The following is a 21,012-nucleotide window of genomic DNA, read 5'->3' as shown; positions in this document are numbered from 1 at the left end:
GCTGTCCGCAGGAGATGCCGGGGTTGAGCAGGTTCAAGGATCAACATGGCTGTAGGGTTCTGGGGCCAAGTCAGTTGGTGTCATCCTCTTGTTAGCAGCTGCACGGCAGGTCTTCATGTTTCTTGTTTCAAATCGGGATCTGAGGAAGGAAGGTTCAGGGTGCCCCTAAATACTCCATTTAGGGGTGTTACAGGTAGGGTGAGGGCAGGGATCAATGGGTCCCTGTCCAGGGTTGAGTACACCCCCTATCCTGCTCCTCTCCTATTGGAGGGGGCAGGAGACGATCTCTGATTCGGCAGGGCTCCCCATCCTCAAGATGGCCGTAGCCTGGAGTTGTGCTTCACCTCGCCTCTCGCACCTGAGGGGTGGAGTTGGCATAGGCTGGCACACCCCCTTTCCTCACTTAGGGTTTCCCGCCTGTCTTCCCGACAGAGTGGGGGTCAGAACCGGTGTGGCCAGTTGCTGAGTACAGCAATCGGCCCGAAGAAGCTCACAAAAGGCGGCATGCCTTTGAAGCTTCCCCTGCCCATCCTGGGGGAGGAGGCTTGGCACCTCATCCCAGGTGGTGCATTGTTTCAGGCCCCCGAGAGCGGCAGGCTCTCGACCCAGGGGTCTAGAAACATGTCTGGTGGTGGCAGCAAGGCAGCCTCTCAGACAAGACGTAGATTGTAGGTTAGGTTTCAGGGGGCACCTCTAAGATGCCCTCTGTCGTGGATTTTACATTAAATCCCACACTGGCATCAGTGCGGGTTTAATGTGCTGAGAAGTTTGATACCAAACTTCTCAGTCTTCAGTGTAGCCATTATGGTGCTGTGGAGTTCGTAATGACAACCTCCCAGCACCATATACTCTTAATGGCAGCACTGCACTTACAGTGCCCAGGAATGGCCCTGGGTACTGTAGGGGCACATGGCTCCTGCACCTGTGCCCACACAACTGGCATAGGGCACCCAGCTAGAGGGGTGGCTGATGTATGCCAGGGTAGTGGGTTTGTGGGCATGGCACACAGGGATGTGTGCCATGTCGACTCTTTGTTTGGTTCTGCAACAAGACACTCAGCCTGCAATGGCAGTATCTGGGTGTCAGGGTACAGGGCCCCTAAGGGTGGCACAATAAGTGTTGCCGCCCTTAAGGGTCTTCTCTGGTCACAGTGCCCTGGGTACCTAGGGTACCATTTACTAGGGGCTGACCTGTGGCTAGAGATGCCAATTGGGTTTAGGCTTCAATGCAGTTCAGGGAAAGAACAGAGGCCCTGGGTACCTGATTGGCAGCAACCCAGGGCACACTCAGTCAAAGTACATCAGCAATTCAGCAAAAAGTGGGGGCATACCATGCAAGAAAGATGGCACTTTCTCACAAGTCAGTTCAGGGAGATTTCCGTCTGCCTTTCAAATGCAGACTGCATTGCTGCCTGCACATTGAAAGTCAAACAGGCGGCTTCAAACAGCTGGTCCGCCTTTCACTTATGTGCTGGCCCCATGGCAGGCATGAGTTCACTACTGCACTGAGAGCAGCACCATAACTATGACAAGGTGCACAGTCCCTGTGTGCACCCAATTCTCTCATTTGAAGGTGCCTCATGGTACAAACAGAGAAAATTCATCCCAAATGTAATGTGGGCGCAGACAGCCTAGGTCTCAAAAAAATGAAAAGTGCTTGGTTCCGAGAAGTGCCATTAGCGTTATGAAACATTTTTGGGGATGTCACTACTTCAGATCATTAGGGGGAAAAGAAGATGATAAATGATTATACAGATCTAGAATGATGGAAGTGTAGGGAGTCAACGAGTTGTGTGGAGTAAGCATGACCCTTCCCAGGTTGCCAACCTTGGAGGTTGCTGTCCAAAGGTATCCATCCTCTGATAAATAGCAATACCCCTTCAGCGGATCTCCCGCTTGTGCACAGATTCCCGGAGCTCTTTTTATGAAATATTGATAAAACGTTTATAATTTTTTTTAAAACAAATTAAAAAAATGAAAGCCTATTTCAGGCTTTATTGCCACATTTCTTTCATTTAAGAAGCCAATTTTATTTTTTTAAATGGAGTACATTGAGAAAAGTGACAAGAAAATGTTTGAGAAAATCAATACTTATCTAAATTGTTTGCTGCCTAGAGTTTGGAAAACAAAAACTGCTCCTTTAAGGAGTGCTTCCATCATTATCCAGAAAATCTGAGGAGCCAGGGGCGTAACACAGGCCCCCGCAGCCCCTGCGGAGCGGGGGGGCCTCTAGCTCAAAGGGGCCCCCTCGGCACTGCACTCTGGCCGAAGAGCTCCTAATTGAGCCTGGAGGGGGCCCCTCTAAGTACCGTGCAGGGAGGCCCCCTCACTTTTCGTTACGCCATTGTGAGTAGCGTGGAGAATAGGATCATTCTATCAATGACCAGTCTTCTGTGGAGATTGTACTAAACGCTCCCAGTCAATTTTGAAATCTTTGACTTTTTTCGAGGACCGGTATACGTATTCCCCTTAAAGAGTAGTCTCACTGTTGAGACACTGTTTGATATCAAAGACCAAGACCATCTCAACTTTGAGGAACAGATCAACATTGAAACATGGGTCGATGTTAAAGCGCCACTTCATGTCAAAAGACATGGTATCTAGCAAATACTTTCTTTTATAAGCGGATTGAATGAACAAGTTGAAGAGGAGGAGAGTGTCTGAGATTTCGGATTCTGAATATTTGAGAGCCTATTCTTCAACTCATTCAATGGCTAATCTTTATTCATCACCAACAGAGAGAGCGAGAGAACAGCCTTGTAGCCACCTATCATGTCTGGTGTCGTCTCTCCAGTTCCAGCATCATCTATGGTACCCATCTTACCAGAGCCATCTCCAGAGAGCTACTCCAGTAAGATCAAGCTCACAAAGTCAAAGGTCACTCTATCTGAGCGACATCGATCTTCACATTCAAAGTACCATTTCAGGCACTCAGGGCAGTCCAGAAGTCAATCCGCACATTGGTGATCTGATTCTTATTCAAGTTCTTCATTATCATTAGTTCAAAGAAAGTGTTTTATGCTTACAGAAACATCGCCTTCTGGACTTTCTTCAACAGGTAATGATGTTCAACATACGGATACCAAGAAAAGACAATAATCTCCCTCACGACCTAAATTCTTCTACAATGGAATCAATTTTTGGATTGATTCCATTGTAGAAGAATTTAGGTCGTGAGGGAGATTATTGTCTTTTCTTGATATTTTTCCCCTCTTCTCCCTGACCGTTATCTGTTCTTTTAGAGGGGGTCCCCTACTTTCTGCACCAACATACTGATACCAATATCACAGGTATCTACTTCAGTCATCTTCGAGACCTTACATCATCTTTGGACTGCGTCAAGACCTCTACTCCCTCTTGTTCCAGGTCTAATAGAGCCAGCAATGGAACTTTTTCTTACTCCTGTATCAACCAAGTCTGCTCCAGCTAGATTGTGAAAAAAGTACAAAAAATGTCCGCTTTCTCTTCAGACTGATCTACCATCAGACTCCTTCATGCTGCATGTGGTTAAGACAGTACCACACTATGGGTGTTATGTCCACTCTGCCTCAGAAAAGGACAGTAGGAATTAAATGCAGTGAAGAGAAACTTTTTTGCACCCTCAGCAGCTGCACTGACAGGGGCCATGCTACTACCTTGCTAGGCAGATACAACAGATCCTTGTGGGATTCGCTGCAGTGCTTTCTCAAGAAACTCCACCATGAAGCCTGGATAGAGAGGAAACTGAACGAGCAAGCTAGAAGTGGTACCTACGCTAAGGCAGAGGAGCGTCGCCCCATTGCATTGCAGCAGTGTAAATAATGGAAAAATAAAATGATAATAACTTGCTGTTATCATTTTACTTTTTCCTGCTGCAGCAGCTTTGCGAGGCGGGGTTGGTCTTCTCTGCTCACAGAGAGGAGGGAGGAGTGGTGGGCACTCTGTAAGTGCGCATAAATGTTTAGCTGTCCGTCTCGGGCCGACCAAACAGTCATGCGCACTTTGCATGTTCTCCACTTGAGCTGCATTACAGCCTGGGTGGAGAACATGCCCAGGCTCCCAGTACCCATCTGAGCGCCAAACCACAGCACTCAGACCAATCACAATGCTGCACTGAAGCGTTGTTATTGGCTTAGGGGAGCCTTTTCCCTCCTGTTCCGGCCGGGAGAGACACGGAGGAGAGACGCAGCGAGAAAGTATTTTTTTTTCGTTACCCCCTTCCCCGCCATCCTCGATCCATGCCAGCCGCCACTGGGTCAAGCACATGTCCTAGCCAAATATAATCACAATTAACAACTAAGGTGTGCAGTTCTGCTAGTCCACCAATGCTACACTGAGGTCAGTAGTATCCTAACAGTCAATGAGGGCATCTTTAATAGGATGCACTGACCCTCAACCACCGAAGGGGTATGGTTTATCGTCGGGTCATGCTCCTCGGTGGTAGGCGCAGCAATACTTAGTGGATCCTTTTAGGGGCTTTTTGCAGGAGATCTTATGATCTCTATGTCCGATAAAAGCCAGACAATAAAGTAATGCCCTTCACTAAATTCTGGAGAGGGTATGGTAGACTAGGAAAGTGCTTCAGCTAAAGTTGGCTATGGGCTGCCTAATGCCAAACTTTAAATACCAGAGGTCACCCATGGCAGGTTTAAAATGACATGTGAACCAATAGTGACATAAAGCACCCTAGGTTCCTATGTGGGGATCAACATGTTTCATGCCTATTGTGCTCCGAGTCAGCAGCAGTTCTTAAGGACAGGTAGTTGATACGCGTTGTGTCAGAGATAATTAACACTATAAGAGAGGATGTCCCTGTCAAAATCATTGTAACTCATGTCTAAGGATGCTACAACAAACTAAAGTGCATTTTTGCAATGGGAACATGAGAAAATATTAAAGAATAAAGAGGAATACGATTTATGAATCTAATACATATGAAGTAATAGAATATCTCATTGCCACAAGGAAATCAGAACAACTGGTGTAGGAGAGTAGGGTCTGCTATCCTATGGTCACCCCAAATTTTTGCTTTTTGCTTCACTGGTTTTCGACTACTGAGGCTGTGGGCCTGCTGATCAGACCCCCAGCCTGCTGTTCTCTCACTAAATTACTGACACATGTGCTATAGGCACATACCAATTGGAAATGGACTCCTTGTCAGCCCCTGTATAATGCACTATAGGTGCCCAGGGCATAGGGGCCACCAAGGCCTACCAGGGGCTGCAGCATATCTTTTGCCACCCCTGGCTGGTTCTTAAATTGACACAACTGGCTGATCACTCAGCTGGGGTAAGGTGGTGTACACACCCCTTGCTTAGATGTAGTATACCTATGTCTAAACCTATATCTGGACACATGTAAACCTGTGAGCCATTCCTATGGAAGGCCTCATCAATCCTGGAGGCAGAGTGCGTGGTTTTATGTGAGATGGAGCTCTAGCATGAGCTGAGCCTGTCTGCAGCTGCCGGGAACAACTCCCTAAGCTGTTTCAGGATAATGCCATACCATATACTCTTAAGTGCCTTATAATCCTCGCGGTTAAATAGCAACTTTGGTTTGGCTTTATCAAAACATGTCGTGTAAGGTGTCATGCGATTTGGAATACCATCCCCTCGCCAGTTCTGGCGACGGGGATGGCATTCCACCCCTCTAGAGGGGTAAGACATGTTACTTCACTTAAATGCGGTTAATTTCTCCAAAGACCTTAAGATCCACAAAATGGATGCCTCTGCCACAGACAAATGTCTGGACCCCTGCAGTTGACCGAAACTCAACCAAATGGGTCCTGGACAAAGGGTTTCCTGTCACAGGAGGGTGTCACCGCCCTCCAGACAGGAGATAGTGGATTGTAGCAGGGAGGTTTGAAAGAAACCAGACACTGCTTGGGGCGCACAAGGCTGCCCCTTGCATAATCCGGCCAAACCGGTTCTGGGGCACTCCAGCCCTCGTGCCAGGGCGGCCTGGATCAAAGGAAGGGGGTGTATCCACCCACTTCCTGGGTCCCACCCATAGGAGGGGACCTAGCAGGTAATCACGCCCCCAGATTCGAATAAGAGTGGGAGCAGTGCCAATGCACATCAGATTTCCTGGAAGAAACATTTGAAACGAAATTCTGGACCCTTCGCCCTCCATCTCAACGTGGAAGCCCGAAGAATCTCCCTTGTGGTCAAGGAGTGACCACCCTGCAGCAGCAGGCACCATCCAGCCCTCGACGTCTACTTAGTTGCAGTTCCCGCCGGAACTCGAGCGACTGAGATCGACGAGATCAAGCTTGCCTGCCTTCCAACAGCCCGATCCACAGTCCCTGCAGAACTGAGACCCGTGGAGGCGACCGGAAGCGTGGGGCACGCCATCTTGAATTGACCACGAGACGCTGACCGTGCAGCCCACGAGTGACCCTCGAATCTGTGCACCGGGGTTTGAGAAGCCCCCACCCTGAGCTACTCCTGAGCCGAAGTTCAGCCCTCCACACTCGACGAGTGCTGCGTAGGGCCCTTCTGCTCCATTTGGCTCAACGCGTTGGCCCGGTCACTTGCCAGCTGGCTAGTGGTCCCTGTGCCGACGAAACTACGAAGAAGACTCGTGAATCTGGTTGCTCCAGATCCACACCAGCTCCCCTGAAAAGGAGCCCCGACTCTGACCTTCCTGGTCCGAGTGAGAAGCAATCTTCCGATCCCGCGTGGATTGCTCTTGCCAAGGCTTGTTTGCTCCAAACTTGAAGCCGACTGCACCGACGGTGAGAGCCTGCGTGGGACAGATCGTGACCTGCTCCTGGACGTCGCAGATGCCCCAGAGCCCACGTGACAGCGGAGAGAAGCTCCTCGACGACCACCTGATTGCGCCCGACATTGCCTGGTTCCGTCCTGGTTCCACCCTGGTCACTGCTGAGTGACCCAGACTCTGTCCCCTCTGCTTTCAGGTACCCTTCGACTTGAGTCCACCCTTGGACTCCACCGGACACTTCATCTTTAACCCGCCTGCAGCCCTTTCAGCTTCAAGCACCAAGAGCCTGCGTGTCAGAACCCGACGCCACTTCGACCCTGTGCACCCACTTCCTGTGGGTGAAGTAACTTTGCTCCGCCGGTGTTCCCACACTGGTGCACACCTCTAGGGTCTGTGTGTTAAGTTTTGTTCCTCTAGGTTCAGCGGAAGTGTCCTTTAACTTTAACTTTACAACTTTTACGCACCATTGGTTAACATTGGTGCGTGCGTGCGCTTTCCGCACATCTCCCGAATCCCGAGGGCCATTCCCGACTTCAGCATTGCTTGTCCTGACTGCTCCCAGCGATTCCCTAGGCCCTAGGCCTAACCACTGCTCGAGTGGCATCTCTTATACCACTTGTTTAGTATATGGTTTGAGTGGCCCCCTGCCCTCATCCATAATTGTGCAACTTTGTATGTTTAAACAGTGCTTTTGATTTAACGCTTGTGCCCCTTTATTCATAAAGAATACTGGGGATTGTTTTTAGTAATAAATACATATATTTTTATAATATATACTTGTGTGGTGTCCTTTCATTTGGTATTACAGGATTGTATGTGGTAAAACAGCTCGCTTAACACGACCTCTTAAGTTAAGCCTTTAGGCTGCTTAGTCCATGCTACCCCTAGGATAGCTTGTCTAATAAGGTTGACTTACAACCAGACACCATAAGGGATTGTTTGGTCTGATAATAGGTGGTTCCAGAATTGGAAACATCACCTATCAGGCCATCTTCTCACATTGGTGAGCAGCTGTGCGGATTTGAGCTTGCTGTTGTTTTACCATTGCAATCTTTGTATCAAATTGAAAGATCACATCAAGCACCTCTAGGTACATATAAATCAAAAGCTTAGCATATTAAGTTCTACTGAACTTAGTAGTTGTAGATTAAAGGGATTAGCACACCCTGACTACAACTCACTAGCAAGGTACAGTAGGAAAACACTTAGTGTAGGTAAGTGCACCACTTACACCTCACTAGCAGCCATGTCTGACACAGGAAAAGCCTCAGGGTCTACTCCTGTGACAGTTGACCTTACCCAGGCAACTTTTGGATATGACAAACTAACCCGTAGAGACTTGATTGCCTTGTGCAAAGCAAGAGGGTTAAAAAGGGGCAGAAGCCCCACCTGCCAAATCCTGGTAGAAATCCTAGAACAGGATGACTTAGAAAGGGCAAAGGAAGCTTCCCTAGAAACAGGAAATGGAGGGAACCCCCCTGTAACTGACCTCCCTCAGGAGGAAGATGAAGAAGAAGAAGAGGAGGAGGAGGACTCAGAAGTTGAGGACTTAGAAGATCATCAGGATCAGAGGGGTAGCCAGGTCCCAGTTGCCAGGCTTAGCCAGGCCAACTTGGATCTACTGGGGAATGGAGAGGGCAAGCACCTCCCCAGAACCCACCAGGGGATTCTCCCAGGCAACAGAAGAGTGAGATCTCCCTCAGGGGACTCTCATATTTCTAGTGCCTCTAGAGAATCAGAGAGAGGCATGACTGCTTCTCAGAAGATTGAGCATAGGGCTAGAATGAGGGCTGTCAAACTCCAAATAGAGAGAGAGGAGGTAGCCCTGAGTCAAGCTAGACTTACCTTAGCTCAAGCTAAACTTGCCTTGGCAAGAGAGCAGAAATTAAGTGGCTTAGATGTCACTGGTGGCAGCAATTTTCCAAGAGAAAAAGACAGGGGCTATGACAATAGAAACCTGACAAAAATTGTGCCCCCCTTTAAAGAAGGGGATGACATCCACAAATGGATGACTGCTCTTGAGAGAGCCTGCATGGTACAGCAGGTTCCTGAGGATCAGTGGGCTGCAATTTTGTGGTACTCCTTTTCTGAGAAAGGGAGGGACAGGCTCCTCACAGTTAGACCTGAGGATGCCAAAAACTACTCTGTTTTGAAGAGTGCTCTTATTGAAGGGTTTGGCCTAACCACTGAGCAATACAGGTTGTTGTTCAGAGACACCCAAAAAGCACAGACTCAAGACTGGACTGATTTCGTTGAGTGTGCCACTAAGGCTTTGGAGGGTTGGTTGCAGGGAAGTAAAGTTTCAGACTATACAGGATTGTACAATCTTATGATGAGAGAACAGATCCTTAATAACTGCACAAACCAGCTGTTGCATCAATACCTTATTGACTCTGATCTGACCTCTCCCCAAGAATTGGGAAAGAAGGCAGACAAATGGGTCAGAACAAGGATTAAGCAGAAACCCCAGAACCAAGGTGGTGACCAGAAGAAAACAGACCAGAAGGGTGGTAATCAGAATCAGAAAGATAAAGAAAAAGACCAGAAGTCTTCAGGCCCCCAAACTAATAGTAAGGAGGGTGGTTCCCAAAATGGAAACAAGAAGAAGAAGAACAAAGGTCCAAAGACACCTTGGTGTAATACCTGCAAATCAGTTTCACACTGGGGCAGTGAGTGCCCCAAGGCAAATCCAGTTCCCACCACTACAGCTCCTAAAGCAACTGCAACCCCAAGTACAGTAAGCAGTGGTGGAACACAGTCCAAGGGTGTAGCTGGGTTGACCCTGGGTATTGAAGTAGGATCTGGCCTAGTCAGAATCCCTACACAGGCAGTTCTCCTGTATGATGTGGACATTGAGTTGCCCACTGCAGTGAGCCCCAGTAACCTGGGCAAATACAGGCAGACTCCCTTAATTAATGAGAAACTGGCTCAAGCCTACAGGGACACATGTGCCAGTGTCACAATGGTGACACCTGACTTTGTGGACCCTGGACAGATTGTACTAGGTGAGAGCTACCTAGTAACCAATGCCAGCAACTCCACTACCTCCCATAGTGTGGCAGTTGTGAACTTCTCCTGGGGAGGGGTTGATGGCCTAAAGAAAGTTGTGGTGAGTGCAGACCTACCAGTAGACTGTCTGTTAGGCAATGACCTTGAAAGCTCAGCATGGTCAGAAGTGGAGTACAGGACTCATGCAGAAATGCTAGGGATTTCAGAGCATGTCCTTGCCATGACAAGGGCTCAGGCTAAGAAGTGCCTTCCTGAACCAGTGGTGGATCTTGAAACAATAGACCAGCCACAACCCAAGAGAAGGAGCAAGAGAGGAAAGGCTCAGCCTTCCACCTTGCCCCAGGTTGAGGATCAGGTTTCAGAGGAAACTGATTCTGCAGTCCAAGAGGAGACTGTCTCTGAGGAGCTTGAACCTGACCAGGTTGAGTTTCTGGGGACAGGGGGACCCTCAAGGGCAGACCTGAGGCAGGCTCAATTAGATTGCCCTTCCCTTGAACCCCTCAGACAGCAGGCTGCTGCTGAGGCTGCTGGGGATGCCCAAGGTACCCATACTGTGTATTGGGATGATGGACTCCTTTACTCAGAGGCTAGAGCCCCCAAGCCTGGCATGACCAGGAGGTTGGTTATACCTCTGCAGTTTAGGGGGTTCCTCCTTACCTTGGCCCATGATATTCCCCTTGCAGGACACTTAGGCCAGAACAAGACGTGGGACAGGCTTGTTTCACACTTTCACTGGCCTCACATGTCAGAGGATGTCAAGGAGTTTTGTCGCTCCTGTGTCACTTGCCAAGCCAGTGGTAAGTCAGGTGGCACAACAAAGGCCCCCCTAATACCACTACCTGTGGTGGGAGTTCCCTTTGAAAGAGTTGGAATTGATATTGTGGGTCCAATGGACCCCCAAACAGCATCTGGGAACAGATTCATACTGGTGGTAGTGGATCATGCCACCAGGTATCCAGAGGCTATTCCCCTAAGGACCACCACAGCACCTGTGGTGGCAAAGGCCCTCATTGCAGTTTTCTCAAGAGTGGGCTTTCCTAAGGAGGTACTATCAGATAGAGGCACGAATTTTATGTCTAGCTATCTGAAAGCAATGTGGAAGGAATGTGGAGTAAACTATAAGTTTACCACCCCATATCATCCACAATGCAATGGGCTTGTGGAGAGATTTAACAAGACCCTAAAAGGCATGATAAAAGGATTACCAGAGAAGCTCAGGCGGAAATGGGACATTCTTTTACCCTGCCTGCTCTTTGCTTACAGAGAGGTCCCACAGAAGGGGGTTGGTTACAGCCCTTTTGAACTTTTGTTTGGCCACCCTGTGAGAGGTCCATTGTGTTTGGTGAAGGAAGGATGGGAGTTACCTCTCAAAAAGCCCAAACTAGACATAGTGGACTATGTACTTGGTCTCCGCTCCAGGATGGCTGAGTACATGGAAAGAGCATCCAAAAACCTGGAGGCCAGCCAAGAATTACAGAAAGCTTGGCATGACCAAAAGGCTGTGCTGGTAGAGTTCCAACCAGGACAGAAGGTGTGGGTACTGGAGCCAGTGGCTCCAGCAGCACTCCAAGACAAATGGAGTGGACCCTATCCTATTATTGAGAAGAAGGGGTAAGTCACCTACTTGGTGGACTTTGGAACACCCAGGAGCCCTCACAGGGTAATCCATGTGAATCGCTTGAAAGCATTTGTGGACAGGGAGGACATGAGCTTGCTCATGGCCACAGATGGGGATCAGGAGGAAGAGAGTGACCCTCTCCCAGACCTGCTTTCTCAGAACCCTGATGATGGTTCAGTTGATGGAGTAGCCTTGGCAGGCAGCCTCACTGACCAGCAACAGATGGACTGCAGACAAGTTTTGCAGGCCCACAGGCATTTGTTTTCACTCACACCCAGCCAGACTGACTGGTGTACCCATGTAGTGGACACTGGTGACAGTCTGCCTGTGAAGAATAAGATCTACAGGCAACCTGACCATGTCAGGGATTGCATCAAGGCTGAGGTGCAAAAGATGTTGGAGCTTGGAGTGATTGAGCCATCAGAGAGCCCATGGGCCAGCCCAGTAGTCCTGGTGCCAAAACCTCATACCCAAGATGGAAAGAGAGAAATGAGGTTTTGCGTGGATTACAGGGGTCTCAATGCTGTCACTAGGACAGATGCTCACCCCATTCCAAGAGCAGATGAGCTCATTGACAGATTGGCTTCTGCCAAGTTTCTGAGCACATTCGATCTGACAGCTGGCTACTGGCAAATCAGACTAGCTGAGGAGTCAAAAGCCAAAACAGCATTCTCTACCCCTAGTGGTCATTATCAGTTTGTGGTAATGCCCTTTGGTTTGAAGAATGCACCTGCCACTTTCCAAAGGTTGGTGAACCAAGTCCTTACTGGGTTGGATGACTTTTGCGCAGCATATCTAGATGATATTGCTGTCTTTAGCTCCACCTGGGAGGATCACCTGATCCACCTGAAGAGAGTTTTGGAAGCCCTGCAAAAGGCAGGCCTAACTATCAAGGCCACTAAGTGCCAGATAGGGCAGAGTAAGGTTGTATACCTGGGCCACCTAGTAGGTGGAGGCCAGGTTCAGCCACTGGAGAGCAAGATCCAGGCCATACAGGACTGGGCTCCTCCAGTTACCCAGACACAAGTCAGAGCCTTCTTGGGCCTGACTGGGTATTACAGGAAGTTTGTGAAGAACTATGGGTCTATAGTGACACCATTAAATGACTTGACATCCAAGAAGATGCCAAAAAAGGTTCAGTGGACAGTTAGCTGTCAGAAGGCATTTGATGACCTGAAGAAGGCCATGTGCTCTGCACCTATCCTGAAGAGTCCTGACTACTCCAAACAGTTCATTGTACAGACAGATGCTTCTGAGTTGGGGGTGGGAGCTGTGCTCTCACAACTTAATCAAGATGGTCAAGACCAGCCTATTGCTTTCATTAGCAGGAGGCTAACTCCCAGAGAGAAGCGTTGGTCAGCCATTGAGAGGGAGGCCTTTGCTGTGGTTTGGGCATTAAAGAAGTTGAGGTCCTACTTGTTTGGAACTCACTTCCTGGTGCAGACAGACCATAAGCCCCTCTTATGGCTTAATCAGATGAAGGGTGAAAATCCCAAACTGCTCAGGTGGTCCATTTCCCTACAGGGGATGGACTTTACAGTGGAGCACCGCCCAGGGACTGACCATGGTAATGCAGATGGTCTCTCCCGGTACTTCCACTTAGAACATGAAGACTTATCTGGTCAAGGTTAGTTTAATGTCCCTGCGTTTGGGGGGGGGGGGTTGTGTAGGAGAGTAGGGTCTGCTATCCTATGGTCACCCCAAATTTTTGCTTTTTGCTTCACTGGTTTTCGACTACTGAGGCTGTGGGCCTGCTGATCAGACCCCCAGCCTGCTGTTCTCTCACTAAATTACTGACACATGTGCTATAGGCACATACCAATTGGAAATGGACTCCTTGTCAGCCCCTGTATAATGCACTATAGGTGCCCAGGGCATAGGGGCCACCAAGGCCTACCAGGGGCTGCAGCATATCTTTTGCCACCCCTGGCTGGTTCTTAAATTGACACAACTGGCTGATCACTCAGCTGGGGTAAGGTGGTGTACACACCCCTTGCTTAGATGTAGTATACCTATGTCTAAACCTATATCTGGACACATGTAAACCTGTGAGCCACTCCTATGGAAGGCCTCATCAATCCTGGAGGCAGAGTGCGTGGTTTTATGTGAGATGGAGCTCTAGCATGAGCTGAGCCTGTCTGCAGCTGCCGGGAACAACTCCCTAAGCTGTTTCAGGATAATGCCATACCATATACTCTTAAGTGCCTTATAATCCTCGCGGTTAAATAGCAACTCTGGTTTGGCTTTATCAAAACATGTCGTGTAAGGTGTCATACGATTTGGAATACCATCCCCTCGCCAGTTCTGGCGACGGGGATGGCATTCCACCCCTCTAGAGGGGTAAGACATGTTACTTCACTTAAATGCGGTTAATTTCTCCAAAGACCTTAAGATCCACAAAATGGATGCCTCTGCCACAGACAAATGTCTGGACCCCTGCAGTTGACCGAAACTCAACCAAATGGGTCCTGGACAAAGGGTTTCCTGTCACAGGAGGGTGTCACCGCCCTCCAGACAGGAGATAGTGGATTGTAGCAGGGAGGTTTGAAAGAAACCAGACACTGCTTGGGGCGCACAAGGCTGCCCCTTGCATAATCCGGCCAAACCGGTTCTGGGGCACTCCAGCCCTCGTGCCAGGGCGGCCTGGATCAAAGGAAGGGGGTGTATCCACCCACTTCCTGGGTCCCACCCATAGGAGGGGACCTAGCAGGTAATCACGCCCCCCAGATTCGAATAAGAGTGGGAGCAGTGCCAATGCACATCAGATTTCCTGGAAGAAACATTTGAAACGAAATTCTGGACCCTTCGCCCTCCATCTCAACGTGGAAGCCCGAAGAATCTCCCTTGTGGTCAAGGAGTGACCACCCTGCAGCAGCAGGCACCATCCAGCCCTCGACGTCTACTTAGTTGCAGTTCCCGCCGGAACTCGAGCGACTGAGATCGACGAGATCAAGCTTGCCTGCCTTCCAACAGCCCGATCCACAGTCCCTGCAGAGCTGAGACCCGTGGAGGCGACCGGAAGCGTGGGGCACGCCATCTTGAATTGACCACGAGACGCTGACCGTGCAGCCCACGAGTGACCCTCGAAGCTGTGCACCGGGGTTTGAGAAGCCCCCACCCTGAGCTACTCCTGAGCCGAAGTTCAGCCCTCCACACTCGACGAGTGCTGCGTGGGGCCCTTCTGCTCCATTTGGCTCAACGCGTTGGCCCGGTCACTTGCCAGCTGGCTAGTGGTCCCTGTGCCGACGAAACTACGAAGAAGACTCGTGAATCTGGTTGCTCCAGATCCACACCAGCTCCCCTGAAAAGGAGCCCCGACTCTGACCTTCCTGGTCCGAGTGAGAAGCAATCTTCCGATCCCGCGTGGATTGCTCTTGCCAAGGCTTGTTTGCTCCAAACTTGAAGCCGACTGCACCGACGGTGAGAGCCTGCGTGGGACAGATCGTGACCTGCTCCTGGACGTCGCAGATGCCCCAGAGCCCACGTGACAGCGGAGAGAAGCTCCTCGACGACCACCTGATTGCGCCCGACATTGCCTGGTTCCGTCCTGGTTCCACCCTGGTCACTGCTGAGTGACCCAGACTCTGTCCCCTCTGCTTTCAGGTACCCTTCGACTTGAGTCCACCCTTGGACTCCACCGGACACTTCATCTTTAACCCGCCTGCAGCCCTTTCAGCTTCAAGCACCAAGAGCCTGCGTGTCAGAACCCGACGCCACTTCGACCCTGTGCACCCACTTCCTGTGGGTGAGGTAACTTTGCTCCGCCGGTGTTCCCACACTGGTGCACACCTCTAGGGTCTGTGTGTTAAGTTTTGTTCCTCTAGGTTCAGCGGAAGTGTCCTTTAACTTTAACTTTACAACTTTTACGCACCATTGGTTAACATTGGTGCGTGCGTGCGCTTTCCGCACATCTCCCGAATCCCGAGGGCCATTCCCGACTTCAGCATTGCTTGTCCTGACTGCTCCCAGTGATTCCCTAGGCCCTAGGCCTAACCACTGCTCGAGTGGCATCTCTTATACCACTTGTTTAGTATATGGTTTGAGTGGCCCCCTGCCCTCATCCATATTTGTGCAACTTTGTATGTTTAAACAGTGCTTTTGATTTAACGCTTGTGCCCCTTTATTCATAAAGAATACTGGGGATTGTTTTTAGTAATAAATATATATATTTTTATAATATATACTTGTGTGGTGTCCTTTCATTTGGTATTACAGGATTGTATGTGGTAAAACAGCTCGCTTAACACGACCTCTTAAGTTAAGCCTTTAGGCTGCTTAGTCCATGCTACCCCTAGGATAGCTTGTCTAATAAGGTTGACTTACAACCAGACACCATAAGGGATTGTTTGGTCTGATAATAGGTGGTTCCAGAATTGGAAACATCACCTATCAGGCCAACTTCTCACAAATGGTAATAATGCAGTGGCCTTTCAAGGAAAGGCAAGAAACATTCTAATACTTATATAAGCAATCAGGGATACATTTAGCTGGGTATTACAATGCACCAAGGGTTATTGTTAAAAACTGGTGCAGGCCCAGACTTAACACTTAACAAGCGATTATGACACAGATTCTTATATCCACCTATCGATTTAGGATGCAGTCAATCTCCCCTCCGGTGAAGGTCTATCGCTCCCAATCCTTGCTAATTTATGTATGGGGCAGAACGGTGTGGCTTCTCAAAGTGGGATACGCCAGCAATTGCAAAGAATTGCATCCCTAGGAATCTGTTACACCTCGATCAAGGCACATGACTACCTCCCCAGGGCATAAGCTAGCCCTTTACAATACTGATCAGGGCAGCTGCTCTTAAGTCTCTTCTCTTTTGGGGACATGATGGCTTAACCCACACGTTGAAGTCTAGGACAGCTTGGTGCCAGGAACACTTGCGCTGTCCCAGAAGCGTAGACTCATATGCGTCGAGTCCCAAAAGCTCATGTAAGATGCCTCGAACTGAGCTGTTAGTGTTACATTATGGACTAGGAGAAGTGCCCAATAGCCTGGCATGACAGTGCAGGCGCACATTACATGTGGAGGGTATGCGCCCAGTCAAAACAGCTTTTATTCATTTGCCTAGCAAACATACAATATATTAACTTGAGAAAACATTTTTAACTTTTTAGGGCATCAATTGCAATAGCACGTACCACTGATGTGGGAAATGTGACAACCTTTTCTAATTCTGTATAAAATCCTTTACGAGAGATGTTTTCACTACTATACTGATACTTTATCTATTCTTTCTTCTGTCCTACACTATCTGTCGTTTACTCCCCTTGATTCTATACTGTAAATATTATTTTACTTAAAATCATAGCATTGTCTGAGAGATGGTAGACTTAGTTATTCTTCGGAAATGACGTCAAGCTCCCATCTAGTCCTATTCCTTTCTGCCAGAGACTCTCTATCCACTGCTGGATTGCACTATTGCATCTTCGTACACAGGATCTATGTTTGGGACCCACATGACAACTTTTCTTCAGTAGCCTTATCTGTTAATATTTATAGCCGTCTGTATCTCTGCTCTTTGTCAAAGGCTTTGTTCCCTTCTGTGTGATCTGTTATTACATTTACATTTCAACTCTCCTAGCCGGGCCACTGCAGTGAATTTAAACAAATCATCATGCCAGCTTCAATGAAGGTTAAGGCCCGGTGGCATTGGTCCCTTTAATCTCTGAGATTGTTCCTGTGGAAATGCGACTTACCTGCCTGGGACTTGGCCCTTTTAGCTTCTGCAGAGCTCTGATCAGCAATGGGATACGCTTCTTCCTCTTCTTTGATGTCTGTTATCATCACTATGGTGAACTCTTCTTCTGTAAGAAGGAAAACAACAAAGAGAGTCTGACAGTCAGTTACAGGAGAGAGACAGTGTGGGACACACAGGCCACGCAAACAGGCTGCACAGGCTGCACACACTGGACATGCACACAGGACACGCACACAGGCCGCGCACACTGGACACGCACACAGGACACGCACATAGGCCAGGCACACGGGTAAGGCACACACCACATGCACACTATACATGCACACTGGACATGCACCCTGGACACGCACATAGGCCAGGCACACAGGACACGCACACAGGACATGCACATAAGCCAGGCACACAGGACAGGCTCACAAGACACGCACACTGAACACGCACACTGGACATGCACACAGGCCGCGCACACTGAACACGCACATAGGTCAGGCACACAGGCAACGCCCACATGACACACACACATTCCAGGCACACAGGACACGCACACAGAACACGCACACAGGACACGCACACAAACAAACCACACTCCCCCACCTACCCCAAGTCGTAACTGTATTTATGTTGCCCGGCCATTGACCCTAATCAAGTGTACATTTCCTATTCTAACTCCACTCACCTTGATACTGGAGTAGGTTCAGAAGCAGGTCAAGGCAAATACATATAAATGTGCTTTTAGTTTTTTTATACCAGGAGGGCCCTTCCAGAGATATTGTTTGTCTGGTTCTGTCTGGGTTTATCAACATTATGAGGAGCAACTCAGTCCTCATAGTGTGGGTTAAACATTCATTCACACTCATTCTCTCTCCCTCATTCTTTCTCACTCTACTATTACTGCACAAAGGACTTTCACACCAACACTAAGCTAAAAATATATTTGCTGATTACATATTATTTGATAGAATGGTCTGACTGCTGGTGCAGAATGAAAGATCGAAAGTAACTGAATATTGAGGATGAGTGGAAAAATAGGGAAACTGGCGGTATAAATTGAGCAACATATTTCTTCAGGAGAGCACTGAGGTTACAAAGTAGCGGTTAAAGCCAGTGACAAAATAAGTGGGAGCAAACATGGACATTCAGTGTTCAGCCTCAGTGAGATGCGGGTAGATGCATTATTTACCTGCGCTGACACCGGTACTGCCATCACTCTCATCTCCATCAACTGGATCCAAAGCGTCTACCACAGACTCAGATGTGAGAGGAGGAAACCCTAAAACAGATAAAATAAAGTTTCAGACTATGAAACCCTGTTTGATGTATTCCAAATGTGATTTCACTAAACTAAAGGGAAGGAAACATCAGTTCTATGTATTCATTGAGTGTTGATTTTTAGGTCGAGCGACCTATCTCAATGCGCATGCGCATTGAGAGCGGGAGCTCGATATAAAGGGGCTTAAACAGAGGTTTAACTAGCTGGCGATTTGGTGCTGTGCCCGTGAAATGCTCGTGCACAGCATCAAATCGCCAGCCATCTGCCATCTGTTCTCCAGCAGCTCCGCCCCACAAGCTTCCCCCAGCGTGCGCTCTGGCTCAGCCGAGCCGCACTCCTCCCACACCTCTCACACACAAGTTTCTTGCCCACAGATTTATTTCTCTTGTTTTCACCAAACCGGTTCTCATTATCAATGGAAGCAGCAATTATTAAGGTACGGTTGGTTAATTGCACTCGGCATAAGAGCGTTTGAGACATAGTGTTTTGTACTCACTGAAACTATTATGATTTGTACACTGTAATAAGGAGAATAGACATATACTACATACACGACTTCCATTAATGTGGAATTTACATCGTTTGATTACGCCTTTTGCTCAACACAGTGGAAGGTAGATACTCACTTTGAGTTTTAATGATTACATGCACATTTACGCATCTTAAATAACCGTGTTCTTCACGCAGTTGAGAGCTTCTTACACAAACCAGTTACAGGGAGGTTCCCATCACATGGGTTTGCGTGGACACGGAGACTTTTGTTGTACTTTTGTCATTTACCATAGAGGGCTTAGTGCGCCTTTGGTTAGCATACTTAACTCTCCTCCCCTCGCGACGCTCTTCCCGCAAACCATCTGTTCCCCAGCCGCCTGCCTGCCTGCCTTACCACATCAAAAACAACAATGGGAGAGGTAGGGAGAGTCAAGAAGGCTTCTCTCAATCCCCGGTACAATGTAGATAAACAAAAAGAGAGAGGCCAAATCAGTCTCAAAAATGCCACTAGATTGGAGCGAGATACATAAGGATCACACACTCACTTAGGGTGAAATAGGAAAGCCCTCACACACCGACCTAGTCAGTGTCATGCTTCATCATCGGGCCCCACCAAAGAGGCCGAGTGCCTCTTTGGTGTGCTACAACGCCAGAAAGACTGCGGAGCTGGTTGTGTGAAGAAGGACGTGTTGTGAGGGTGAGTTAAATTAAAAGTGTCTAAACGAGTATCAAAAAAATATTTTATTAAATGATCCCTAAGACACGATTTAACAGGTATTATGTGTCTGAATTTGGTTGCCAAGGTTTAGGAATGGTAAAATTCAGAGAAATACAGTAAATTAGTTAGTCAGTCAACATGTTTCTGCCATTTTGGAGGCTTAAATTTACCAAGGCATTCATCAGGACTATACCCCGGCGGTATGGACTCTCTAATCGTCCACCCACCACATCAAAGGCAGCCCAGCCTCCCTCCCACAAGATTCCCAGCATGCGCTCTGACTCAGGCCGGCACATCTCCTCCCCTAATTATTCACTGCATGGCCTGCTACAGAGCGCACGCTGGGAGAAGCTTGTGGTAGGAAGGCTGCAGCCGTGTATATCCTTTTCCTCTCCTTGCCCCTTTCTCATTATGTCTGACTTGTTAAATGATTGTCCTATATTCATAGCATTATTCCCAACACTCGGGATTTTGTCACTGTAAACAAGATTTGGACATTATAGTTAATACAACTCAAATACCTTTAAAACAAACCTGAACTGTGCTCTGCTTAGCTTGTTAGTCTCTTGAGGCCGGTTTAAAATGAGTTTGTCAGTGCAAAGAAAACACGCTGCTGGCAAACGTTCCCTTCACAAACGGACTTTTGATGACTTCTGTGTAGAATGTTCAAAATAAATGTTGCGCCTTCACACCTCCATCCCACTCGTCTTATTCCTCCTAAAAGCACTTAATTAAAAAAAAAGTGCAAATGTGTCTAGCTTCACCTTTCTTAATAACTCGACTGACAACATAACTCCAGTATGCAAACAACCTAGAACACCACCACATCCACCAACACTTTAACCACACCCACCACCACCACATCCACCACACCCACCACCACTACATCCACCACCCCATCCGCCACCACCACCACCCCATACACCACCACTGCATCCACCATCACCACCGCATCCACCACCACATCCACCACATCCACCACCACATCCACCATCACCTGCACATCCACCATGACATCCACCGCATCCACCACCACCGCATCCACCACCACCACATCCACCACCACATCCACCATCACCACCACCTCCACATCCACCATGACATCCACCTCCACATCCACCACCACATCCACATACACCGCATCCACCACCACCACATCCACCACATCCACATCCACCGCATCCACCACCACATCCAACACTTCCACCACCACCGCATCCACCACCGCATCCACCACCACCACATCCACACCCACCACCACATCCACCACCACATCCACCACCACATCCAACACCACATCCAACACCACATCCAACACATCCACCACCACTTCCACCACCACCGCATCCACCACCACCACCGCATCCACCACCACCACATCCACCACCACCACCGCATCCACCACCACCACATCCACCACCGCATCCACCACCACCACATACACCACCACCACATACACCACCACCACATACACCACCACATACACCACCACATCCA

At 48.7% G+C, this 21,012-nt stretch overlaps 1 protein-coding gene across 1 annotated transcript in view; it reads right to left on the bottom strand.

The window, feature by feature from the left end:
• The window catches only part of LOC144772332 (uncharacterized), a 76,901-nt gene that overhangs the window by 8,220 nt on the left and 47,669 nt on the right, over nt 1-21,012 (bottom strand). Inside the window, exons 6-7 of the mRNA XM_078656573.1 lie at nt 18,216-18,305; nt 17,034-17,141 (exon numbers count right to left, since the gene is read on the bottom strand). Coding sequence (XP_078512699.1) covers nt 17,034-17,141; nt 18,216-18,305 — 198 coding nt within the window. The remainder of the gene's footprint in view (nt 1-17,033; nt 17,142-18,215; nt 18,306-21,012) is intronic.

Source organism: Lissotriton helveticus, chromosome 8, assembly GCF_964261635.1.
Source record: "Lissotriton helveticus chromosome 8, aLisHel1.1, whole genome shotgun sequence".
Lineage (NCBI taxonomy): Eukaryota > Metazoa > Chordata > Amphibia > Caudata > Salamandridae > Lissotriton > Lissotriton helveticus.
Note: the sequence above shows the minus strand (reverse complement) of the source record. Positions and strands in the feature narration are given on the sequence as shown.